Raw genomic sequence first — 12,322 nt, forward strand, 5'->3', positions numbered from 1 at the left:
ATTTATAGATATGTGTATATACAATTATATTTATATATACTTTGCTCTGTCAGCTGAGAGGGCCAGAAGCAAGACAACCCAATAACAAATGAATACACCTACTGCCCAGATCTTAGTTTGTAATACCATTCTCCAATAAAAGGAACCAGGAGGGCTCATTCAAGAAATGGCTCATTCTAGGACTATGCCAATATACAAGATGAGCCTGGAGCATCATATAGTACCAGAAAATAAGGAAGTGCTAAAAACAAAGAACAAAACAAAAACCACCTACATTGATGGGGGTATGTCAAAGAGACAGGAAGCTGACCGAAAGGGCTCCAAATGCCTAATCCTGGGACAATTTGAAGAACAAAATGAAACAGTACTGGCTTATAACCCAAAGTATACAGTAAGTATCCATGAATCCATACTGATGTAAATAAATGATTGAATAAAACATATACTGGGGAAAGGAAACAAATCTCCCTTGCAGAAGAATTCTGAAAAATTAATGTAAATATTCTGTTCTCAAAGAGGAGGAGCATAAATTCATGTTCCTTAAGTATGGGCTACACACAGTGAATTCCTGTCAAAGAGTATAGTAGAGAAAGGGAGAAAAAAAGAGAGTAGTAATTTACAGTGGAGAAGCCACTTAACACTATGTCAGCCAGGTGATCTAGCTCAACAACAGCAGGTGAGAAATCATGTTGGTAACATGCGCCCTTGATATCATTTCATAAAACTGACACTTTACCTCTATGGTCTTCCTCCCCAGAATCCACTACCCCAGTCTAATCGCGAGAAAAACAAAAATCAGTCAAAAAAGTCCAATAAAGGGGCATCTTACAAACACTTGGATACAAAATCTTACAAAAACAAGGGAAGTCTGAGAAACTGTCATATGCAAAAGGACCCTAAGGAGACATAAGTAAATGTAATGTATCCTGGATGGGATCCTGGAATAGAAAAAGACATAAAGTAAGGAAATAAGAATAAACTATGGACTTCAGTTAATTATAATGGGTCAATAATGGTTCATTAATTGTAACAAATGTACCAGCCAAATGTAAGATTTTAATCACAGGCAGAACTGGGTGCAGAGAATATGAGAACTCTCTGTACTATCAATTTTTCTGTAAATCTGTAAGTTTTCTAAAAAGAAGAAAGTGTATTTTTTTTTTTTCGGTACACGGGCCTCTCACTGTTGTGGCCTCTCCCGTTGCGGAGCACAGGCTCCGGATGCACAGGCTCAGCGGCCATGGCTCATGGGCCCAGCAGCTCCGTGGCATGTGGGATCCTTCCGGACCGGGGCATGAACCCGTGTCCCCTGCATCGGCAGGCGGACTCTCAACCATTGCGCCACCAGGGAAGCCCAAAGTGTATTTTTAAAAAGTACGTTAAGGTACTGACTTAGTATTACAGATACACAACTAATTATAAAGACAATCAAAATTGTTGCTACATGAGAGTAAGTCCTATAAATCCTCTTAATTCTTTCTAATTCAGAAAAGTTACTTGCACAGAAAAACCTTGAAAATTCCACAATTCAGCTTCATTAAGTAGTCTATATACTTTTAAACATAAAGTTTAACAATGGTTTTTCAACCTACCATTTTTTTCTCCCATCTTTTGGTGTTGTTTACAAACATAAAATTCTTCGAAATTAACTTTATCAAAGAACTGAATCACTTTGATTGTAGAATATAACTGGAATCCAACTGTGGTCTCTATGAAATTTGCAGTACTCAGAGAAAATACATCATTATACCACTCTAAACCAAATATTCTTTGATACTTGAATTTTCAAGTAGAAATTGTGGTTGAAGAAACTTTCAGAAATGATCACTAGTCCAACTTAATGACAAGTCCATGCATCTTCATCAAGTGAATACATATAGTCGTATCAGATCATTGACAATATTAATTTAAAAATAAAAACCAACTCCATCTTTCGGTCCATGAATGCATGAAACATTCTGTAAGGAAAACAATAAGGAATGGTGCATATTGGTAAATAATAAAATATATAAGAAAAAAGAGATTGTTATAACAATAGCGCTATCTTTTAAAACAGCATGAACTATTATGAAAAAAGAATACATATTAACTGGAAAAACATGTAAAATATCAATATTAGGAAAATTACGGAAAAATTAAGAATCATCTACTTAATATGTTAATTAACAGAAAAATTAAGAACTATCTACTTAATATATGTTAATTAATATAAATTAACTCCATTTTATAAAACTTTAAAAAATTTTTTAAATGGGGATAATAATGCTAACTACCTCAAAAGATTGTTGTGAGGTTAAGACTTAATCACCTAGAATACCTGGCACATTACAAAGGACTCAATAAATGCTAGCAATTATTATTATTCTTTCACTATATATACTTTTAAAACAAAATTTGAATTTTAGTATGTATAATTTTTTATAATCTTTCATTGATAATATATCCTGTACTTTCTCTCGTCATTAATGTTTTCCTGTAATATGACTTTTAAGTGGCTGTATAATGTACTTTGGTCAATAATCCATATATTAAATTACACTAAAGAACAATTATTATGTTCTTTAGTGTAATATGAACAATTATAAACAATAATTATGCAATTATTAAAATTTAATAAGTTAATAATTAGTACTATAAACCTGTATAGTGTACATTTAGATTATTTCTATTTTTCCAGTATAATAAATAAGGCTGGAATATATCTTATGCATATCTGATTATTTCCTGAAGATATACACCTAGAGGTAGAACTAAAAGGTCAAAAAGAGATCAGCAATTTTAGTCTCAAGGTGTTAGTCAACATATACATTCTTCTCCCACTGCCACACCAAATCTGCAGAAATGGTCATTTTTTTGGTAATTAAAAATATAAAGTCATGTTGAAAACAAAAAGGGAATTCTCTATAGATGAGTCTGTGCGACCTCTCTGGGGAAAGGAAACAGATGGGAAGTTGCAGAGATAATGCCAACCACAAACACATCACCACGGCAAAAGGAAGAGTAAATCCTCTCAGAGGAGATGAATACACAACCAAGAACCATCAAACATATGAAGAAAGCTACACCATGAAAAAGACTTAACAAGCCTACCAAACTGATGAACTTATATTAAGGAGGAGAATTAATAGAGCATCCTGAAAATAATTTTAAAGCAAATACTGTATTTAATATCAAAGAGCTAAAGAAGGAAACCTCATCTATGAAAAAACATACAATTTTTTAAAATAACCAATTGGCTATCTTGGATATAAAAACAGTTATTGAATAAACTCAATAGATAGATATAATAGCATAGACTCAGATGAAAAGCCAGTTAGTAAACTGAGAGACTGAGTTGAGTAATTCACTCAGAACACAGAGCAAAGAAAAAAAAGGAGGGATAACTAGAATGAAAAGGCAATAATGACCAAAAAATTCTCAGAACTGGAAAACACATTAGCCTACTAATGTGGCTAGTGTGGGTAAGGGTCCATTGAGTATCAAGCAAGATAAACTTTTTAATACATACCACTAGACAAACCATGGATAAACTTCAGAATATCAAGAAGAAAGACAAAGTCTCAGAAACTTTCAGAAAATCTAGATTATCTAAAAGGAATGTTTATTAGACTGGTACTCAGACTTCTCATCAGAAATGCCAGATGCAAAGTGTTAAGGGAAAATAAGTCTGAATCCAGAATACTATTTCAGCCAAGGTATCTTTCAACGTGGGGGTTGGGGGGAAGGCTTTTACAGACACTCAAAGACTTTGAAAGAAATAAAGAAGTACTTCATGAATAAAAACTAACGTAGAAGGAAGTACTGAGTTAAAAGAAGCAAAAGTGAGCAAATAAATGAGTAAAACACATTAATGCTAGATAATTACAGATTAAAAATGGGTTTTAATGACGAAACCAAATTGCTGGAAGATATAACCATAGGAAATTTACATTCTTTTCTGAAGGAGGGATGGAAGAGGATTCTTGCAAGATCTGAGAAAATAAAGTAGAAGCATACTAAGTTCTTCGTAGGGAGGATATCAATACAAACGAAATGCAGACTTTGTTAGGAAAATATAAATTTAATAATTATGTTAAAAATGTAAAAGTAGGGACTTCCCTGGTGGTCCAGTGGTAAAGAATCCGCCTTACAATACAGGGGACGTGGGTTCGATCCCTGGTCATAAAACTAAGATCCCACATGCCGCAGGGCAACTAAGCCCTCTCCCCGCAGCTACTCAGCTCAACTAGAGCCCGCGCACCCTCGAGCGTGCAAGCCACAGCTAAAGAAGCCCGCGCAAGACAACGAAGGGCCCGCGCGCCGCAACTAAAACCGACGCAGCCAAAAATAAATAAAATTTAAAAATAATAAATAAATCTTTAGAAAAAAATGTAAAAGTAATCTATGAAAAAGAAAACAGAACAAAGAAAACCTCAATTAAAACCTTGGGGCAAACCTCAATTAAAATGAGAAATGGAAAAATATAAGATATAAAGGATACAATGGGAAGCAAGGTAAATAAGAGGACAAGAAAAAGGCCAATTATGTTAATAATCACAAAAAAGGTGAATGTGTTCAGTCTTACTTATTAAAGGACAGACTCTCAGATTAAATTGCAAGCAAAACCTAGCTATATTTTAAAATAAGGGACCCACTTAAATCTCACAAAATGTCATCAAAAGTTTGAAATGAAGGGATGTGAAAAAGAGACATACCAGCAAATACAAGAAGAAACATTCATATCAAACAAAATAGAAGTTAATATGAAAACCAATAAAAGAGACAAATATTTTACACTGACAGAACAATTCACCATGAATATCTAATTGAACTTATTGACTACCAACTAGGCTCAAGAAAAAAAGAAAAAAAAAATTAGAGGGATAAGTACGAAAAGGAAATTAAAACAATTAAAGATCTTACCAGAGCTGCATGCCACACATCCCCATCTCTCACTCCCAGTATACCAGGTCCAAAAAGTTTTATAGAAGAATTCTACAAAACTTTCAAGGAATGGATAATTTCCATAGTATACAAACTGTTCAAGAGCAGAAAAAATATGGGCGGCTACTCAACATTTTTTTGAGGTTACTGTAACCTTGACGCATAAGAAAAGAAACTCAAGGCCAAACGCACTTCTTGGTATAGAAGCAAATATAGTAAGTAAAAACATGCAGCAGTAGAGTAAAAGTATGTTACCAAAGTATGGTTTATACCAGGAATACCCAAAAAGTTTAGCATTGTAAAGTTACTCAATGTAAATTTCTACATTAACAGATAAATAGAGGAAAACTATCATCTTAAATACAGAAAGACACACAAAAGAATTTCAATAAAAGTCAACAACTATTCTGGGGTGGGCCGGGGGCCGTGGGGGGGGGGCGGTGGGGAAGACAAGGACTCTTGCAAACTAGGAATAAAAGAGAATTTCTTTAACCCGATAAAGACTACCTACCAAAACAAAGAAGTAAATATCATATTCAATGAGGAAACATCAGAAGCATTTTCGTTACAGTCAGGCACCAGATGGGGACACTTGCCACCAATGGAAGTTTGGTACTGGAAGTCTTAGAGAAATACAGTAAAATAAAAAGAGACCTAAAGATTGTAAAGAAGAGAAAAATCTATCTGTAGAATAAATAATTGAAAACTAACAAACTTAAAATTTTAACTTAAAGTTAAAAGCCAACCAAAGAGTTGGGAGAAAATGTCTAACATTTTTTAACAATGGTAACAAAAAGTGGACAGAGCCACAGACTCTAAAGAAATTTTTAAAAACTATACAGGATACACAGTAACCAGGACGCAAAAAGAACTCCTCAAATCATTAGGAAAAAGATAATTCAATAGAAAAATGGGCAATTTAAAAAAAGAAATTATAGAAACATATATATTACAGGTCAATAAACATATGAATAGATACTGCAGTTTTACTGGTAATCAGAGAATGAAAAAAATTTTTAAATGAGTATAATTTTCATCCATCAGATGGACAAAAAGTACAAAGATAGTATCTCATGTTGATCTAGATTGTAGGGAAATTGAACTGTCATACTTTGTAGGATGTGTAAATTAGTAGAAGTATTTTGGAGGCAAATTTGGCAATGCCTATTAAAAATGTTCATAACTTAAAACCAAGCAATTCCACTTTTAGGTATATATTCTTGAGAAACAGCACATGTGCACAGCAAAACAAATAAAAGGATATCCCTGCAGCACTGTTTGAAAGGTGAAAAACTGAACAACCTAATGTCCATCAAGAGGAGAATGGTAAATAAAATGCGCTACATAGTACATATCAAACAAAATATAATTTAACATGAAAATGAGACAAAGATAAATATTTTACATTAACAGAACAATTCAGTCATACATTGGAACACTATCGAGCAGGTGAAAGAAACGAGCTGTAAATAACATAACAAGCTATAAAATAACACGTTTACACTGCAAAAACACTGTCAAGTGAATAAAATTACAAAATTATATAGTATGATACCACTTCGATTTTTAAGAATTACAAATGCATATATGCACCTACAGAGAATATGTAAGTGTAAAAAAGGACCTGAAGGCTCTGCATCAAAGTCTTGAGTGTGGAATGGGAGAAGGGGGTAGGTAATGGATTGTGGATTGTGCTCTGTAAGGTTCTAATTTCATAAAAGGAGAATGTAAAAATGCACTAATTTAAAAATTAAGTATATAACTTTCAAAAAGGGACTGTCCATTTTAAAGCCTTCTGGAGCATATTGCCAAACTGCCTTCCAGAAATGTTCTACCAATTTATACTTCCACCTGTAGCATATAAGCACACTCAGTAATAGCTTCGTTTTAAAGAAAGCTCTCACCAGTGTTGTTCATACCTTCTGAAAATTTAAAAGTAACTGAACTTACAAAATTAAAACATGTTTACTAAAGAAAATTTGCAAAATATAGTAAAGCACAAAGAAAATTTAAATCACTCATAATCTCATCATCCAGAGACAACCAGTGTTATTTGAGAGTGTAACAGGATTTTAAAATTTGCTCATATTTTTCCCCTTCTTTTTCATTTTGGCAGAAAAAGTCTGTTTCGCTTCATTTTATGGTTCCTTTTCGTTTTTACAAATAGGCTCTTAGGAAACTGTGACCATCTCCTGTTACGTTTTAATTGTGATGACAGTAATGAACATTTATTGCATATAAAACATGTGACAGGCAGGCTTCTAAATACTTCACGTGTTCGTATTAATGTGCCTAACAATCATGTGGGATAAATTAGCATGCCCGTTTTTCTCACAAGGAAGCTAAAGCCGCCACACTGTAAGTGGCAGAGAGCAACTAAGGAACCAAGCAGTCTGATTTTTGAGCCCGTTTTTTGATTATTTCAATCTACCGCCTCATTAATACATGCAGAGCTCACTGCAGGTTTCCACGTGCCGAAGAGCACAATTACACACTGTTCCTTATTTAACTACCTGTTGGGGATAATTTCTTATTGGATTGTGGTTAACGAGAGTCAGGAGCTCTTAGGATCTGACCTCAAGTCCGTGATCTTGGGTAGATGATTTTACTTATTTAGGGTTTGTGTGGTCTTACCTGTGAAATGGGTCAGTGGTTAAACCATCAAATTCTGCTTCTGGATTTTGGACTGCAGTCCACTCCCCGCAGCCCTTTTTACAGCCTCAGGTTCCCCAGCTGCTTAGGAATCACCTCACATGAAGATGTGCACCGGGTGACAAGAGACTGGAATGCGGGCTGAGAACTCAGAGCGCCCGCAGTCCCTTCTCCAGCCCGGGACTGCACGTGGGTGAAAGAAGGGAGGTGACAAGGGCTGGGATCCACGCGGCCGAGAGCTCCGCCGCGTTCCCGGGTGCTGGGCCGAAAGAGCCGTCGGGAGGGCCAACCACGACCGTGCCTCGGTTACACCGGCTCGACTGCGGTTTCCACGCCTCCCGCTCCGTTGGCGAGGCTGGGTTCCCCCGCGGGTCGGACTCCTCTCCCACTGCACGCCACCGAGACCCCACGGACCCAGGTACCCTCTGGCCGGGAAGTACTTCACCATTTACTAGACCTCACCTCAACAAAAACAGTCCCGCCTCGCTTCAGCAGGGACGGAGGACCGCCCAAACCCTAACGGCCAGGCCTAACGCGAACCCAAAATGGGAGGAGTCGGACACTGAAGGTTCCCACCACCTGGCCCGGAGCCCATTGGCTGCACACCCACTGGGTCCACGCCTCAGAACTTCCGCGCGCGTACCGTCGGCAACGCGGGAGCGCCGGAGCGCGCCGTCTCCCGATTGGCTGTCAGAACTCTCGGGTTGTCTCGCGCTCTCTGGCTGGACCAATGGGGATATCCGCAGTCGAGAGGACGGCATCGCTGGAGTGGTGGCTCAGCTGTTTCCTCTGGTAGGTGGTTGGAGCCATCTTGGGTGTGTCTGGGACGGGGCTGCTTGGCGGTTGAAAGCGTACTTAGCAGCTCAAGATGTAGAGGTGTTCTGAGGGAGCAGTGGAGGAGAGGAAGGGCCTGAGGAAACAGACCTGGCGCCTTCTTACTTCCCTGAAAGGGAAAGGTTTTCCTGGTCTGAGTCTCAGCCCTGGCTAGGAAGAGCGATAAATGGTGGCGGTGATGGGGAGCGCAGGCTTTGGTTGGTTTGTTATTGTCGGGGCTTGGCGAGGACTCTGATGCCTTAACAGTGATACCTTGGGTTCCAGGGAACTATTCCAATAATCTTTGTCTCGAAAAGATTCTGACCATCAACCCTCTTTACTGACAAAGGAGGTTGGCTGATGGACTGCCTGATTCAGAAAGGAACAAGGCTGGTAATGGAAGGGAACAGGGGGAGATACCTCACGACTGTCCTCAGATTCGAAAGAGACGTCTTCATTTTCTGTCGTTTGCAAGGGAGTGACTGCTAAAGTGTTTGCCCTACTCGGTAGTTAACCTCTGACTAAGGCCCTCTTTTGGTAGTAGTGAGCGTCAGGTTCTGCGTTAGGGCAGTTTTATTCATTAAGTGTACAGCCAGCATTCCTGCAGTGGTCTTTTTTTAAAAGCAAGAAAGTAGTTGATCTCTGCAGAAACAGTGGAAATGAAGGAAGAATTTTGTCAAATTTTGGTTTTCCTTGTTACAATCTGCTAAAGATTTAGGAATCTCCGGGTTTGCCTTGGCATCCTTGGTTGCTTCGTCATGGGTAGGGAGAGGTTTTTGTAAGAAAAAGCATCTTAACTTCTCAGCTCTTTGGGGATGGGAGGAGGGAGACAGGAGTTACCTCCTTTTCCTCCTTATTATTTTAAAAAATCGAAGTAGAATGCACGCATGGTCATTCATTTGAGGGGAAATTTTATCGGATCTGAAAACCTAGCTAAAAGGTTAATATTTTGTGATTAACTTCAGCAGTTTTGACACTCATGAGAAGAAAGCAAAGACACTTATTGCCTTGAGTTTAGTTTTCATTTATCCAAGGTTAACTGGTAACCCAACTCAAAAGTACCATGGCAGGAATACCAAAGAGAACAACAGTAAAATAATAATTGAAAATTAATTTTCTTTTACAATTTTACTTTTTATTCATGAGTCTTAAAAACTTAAGTTGCAAGAGTTCAGTATCAGTAATTTAGTGGTGAGTTGATGGCTAAGGTACTATGTACATAAGGAATGTTAGTGTCTGCGGAGAGTTTTGGACCAACCCTGGGCCGATTTCCAGGGAGGACTGTATAGGCTATCAAAGTAAAGTTGGTGAGAATTCCCTGGCGGTCCAGTGGTTAGGACTCTGTGCTTCCACTGCAGGGGGCACGGGTTCAGTCCCTGTTTGGGGAACTAAGATCCCGCAAGCTGTGCAGTGCAGCCAAAAAAAAAAGTAAGCGATTGGTGGCTAACAAACAGCGATAACACAAAGGAGCTGCTCAGTAAATGTTTGCAAAAACTTTTGGATAGCGTTCACATATCATAGTTACTGGCATACATTCAAAAGTGTAATTGTTGATTGAATACATTTAAAACATACAGTAATTGGGAGGTATGGATATATACATTTTTTTAGCCTAACTGAAACATAATTTTTTAACCTGCTTTCTGGAAAACTTGACCTTCAATTTGTTTGAACTAAATTTATTTGTTGCTTCCACTTTATACATGTGAGTAATAATGAGGACAGGTTCATAAATCTTTTGTGAGGTCTGTTTATGAGATCCTACTATAAGGAAATTTAGATAATGAAAATGAACCCTCAAGTAATAATGCTGTAGTTGCATTTTTTCTTGAAAGCGTGCAATCTCAGTAAATGATACCAAACATTAGTGCCTTTGATCTCTTCTGCTGAAGAAAATTTATTGCTTTTCTATTTTCTTTTTTTTGTTTTATTTTATTTTTTTATACAGCAGGTTCTTATTAATTATCCATTTTATACATTTAGTGTATATATATCCATCCCAATCTATTTTCTTTTTAACACAACTTAAAGTCAAAATACTACGTTTACATTTACTATATTGCGTAAATATGTTCTGTATGTAATTTTAAAATAACAAATTAGGTAACTGTCTTCAGATTTTTCTTTGAAGAATACAGTTCTCTAGATTTCATAATATATAATCTGAAGATCTGTAGAAATTTTTTAAAATATCACTTTTGCATGAACAATGTTAAGTAACTAAGTAAAAGTCATTTAACTTAGATTGATATGTTAGAGATTATTTTTTTTTGCAATCTCATATATACAAATTTAGAATTTTTCCCCATTATCAAGTGATGCACCGTTTAATTATAAAAGAAAAAATTTGATGATACCTTTTAAATGAATATGTTTTGTGACAGAATGTTTATTAGAATCTCTTTATCTAATAGAGCATAAAAAAGTCAATAAAAACTGCTCTCAGAACCTGTTTGGAATTCTTGTGTTTGGTACTTAAAAAATTCAAAAGATTTTATGAGTGAAGGTTTTAGAGTGATTATAAGCACTTCTTTTTTATTATTATTAAAGTATAGTTGACTTATTATATTATTTTCAGGTGTAAACCACAGTAATTCAATATTTTTATAGATTACACATCATACAAAGTTATTATAAAATATTGACTGTATTTGTTATTGAACCAAACTTGAGTCTGGTCACCTGCCATGCAGCAAAGCCTATTTATTGACACTGGGTATGGTGAAGGAAAGTACACCATTTATTGTAGGGCCCAGGAAGGAGTATGGGCAGCTCATGCTCAAAAGACCCAAACTCCTGGATGGTTTTCAGGGGATCAGTTTTAAAAGCAACATTTGGGGGTGAGAGCTGCAAGATTCATGACTTTCTTCTGATTGCTTGGTGGTGAGGTAGCAGGATGACATTTCAGGAATCTCAATCATCAATCTTCTGGTTCCAACCAGTCTGGGGTCTAGTGCTTGAGAATGTAGTCACTGTCCTCCACCTGGGTGAGTGGGGGGCCTTAGTTCCTGACAAAGATATCTGTCAGATTGTTATGTATATCCCTTGAGGAGGAACTAGGATTCTGCTTTATTGCCGAATTACTGCCATTATTTTTCTTGTTTAACTGCTTTTCCTTTGTTTCTGCATTCTCTCATTTCCCTAATTAGTAACTGCCTGTGCCTGCTCTTTGGAACTCAGGGAAAGCCTGGAAGACTAGAGACATTTTTTACAAACAAAAAAATGGGGGAAATGGAGGGGCTTTTGTACACAGGAGGACCCCCCCAGGACCTGTTTGATTTCAGTACCCCCTTTAGTTTGATATTCTTCTATCTTGAGAGGAACAGGTGTGGGACAAGAAATGGAATAAAGTTTTGGATAGAGAGGTTAATAATAAACTCAGCAGAGGAACTCAGTTTTAGGGGGACTCAGTTGCATATTCCCTGTGCTGTATATTACATTCTTGTAACTGTTTAATTTTATACCTAGTAGCTTGTACCTCTTAATCCCCTTCACCTACTTTGCCTCTTCCCCTACGCCCCTCCCCTTTGGTAGCCACTAGTTTGTTCTTTGTATCTTTGAGTCTGTTTCTGCTTTGTTATATTTGTTCCTTTGTTTCATTTTTTAGATTCCACATATAAGTAACAATACAAGCACCTCTTTATTTAAAAAAAAAATTAAAATGTGATAGGTTTTCCCCTCGTACTAAATTGCATATAATAATCATTCCTCTTTTTAAATTTATTTTTGAAGTACCAGAAATACCTTGCTGGGCCTCGTAAATAATTTTGACCATACAAATGTCACTTTGGGGGAACATTTTGAGATTTTCAGAAATATTTCTATATTCCTCCTTAATTTGGTGTGTTTCACCATTATTTTTCTGGTATTCAACCAATAAGGTCCATTATGGGAATAAATTAAATGATGTGACTAAAAATAAAAAATGACTTAA

At 36.7% G+C, this 12,322-nt stretch overlaps 2 protein-coding genes across 4 annotated transcripts in view; one reads left to right on the forward strand and one right to left on the reverse strand.

The window, feature by feature from the left end:
- Window positions 1-1,763, reverse strand: part of SETDB2 (SET domain bifurcated histone lysine methyltransferase 2) — a 74,103-nt gene extending 72,340 nt beyond the window's left edge. For 2 of the 3 annotated variants that reach the window (XM_082859590.1, XM_082859588.1), the window contains exon 1: window positions 1,593-1,697. In XM_082859590.1, the coding sequence (XP_082715716.1) occupies window positions 1,593-1,608 (16 nt within the window). In that variant the 5' untranslated portion in view covers window positions 1,609-1,697. Of the gene's footprint in view, window positions 1-1,592 lie in introns of all 3 variants that reach the window. The other variant, XM_082859589.1, reaches the window with a different exon arrangement.
- Window positions 1,764-8,347: 6,584 nt separating this feature from the next.
- The window catches only part of CAB39L (calcium binding protein 39 like), a 99,570-nt gene continuing 95,595 nt past the window's right edge, over window positions 8,348-12,322 (forward strand). Inside the window, exon 1 of the mRNA XM_082859166.1 lies at window positions 8,348-8,367. The gene's annotated coding sequence lies outside the window, so the exon portion shown is untranslated. The remainder of the gene's footprint in view (window positions 8,368-12,322) is intronic.

This window comes from Leucopleurus acutus (genome assembly GCF_964270905.1).
Source record: "Leucopleurus acutus genome assembly, chromosome: 18".
NCBI classification, from domain to species: domain Eukaryota; kingdom Metazoa; phylum Chordata; class Mammalia; order Artiodactyla; family Delphinidae; genus Leucopleurus; species Leucopleurus acutus.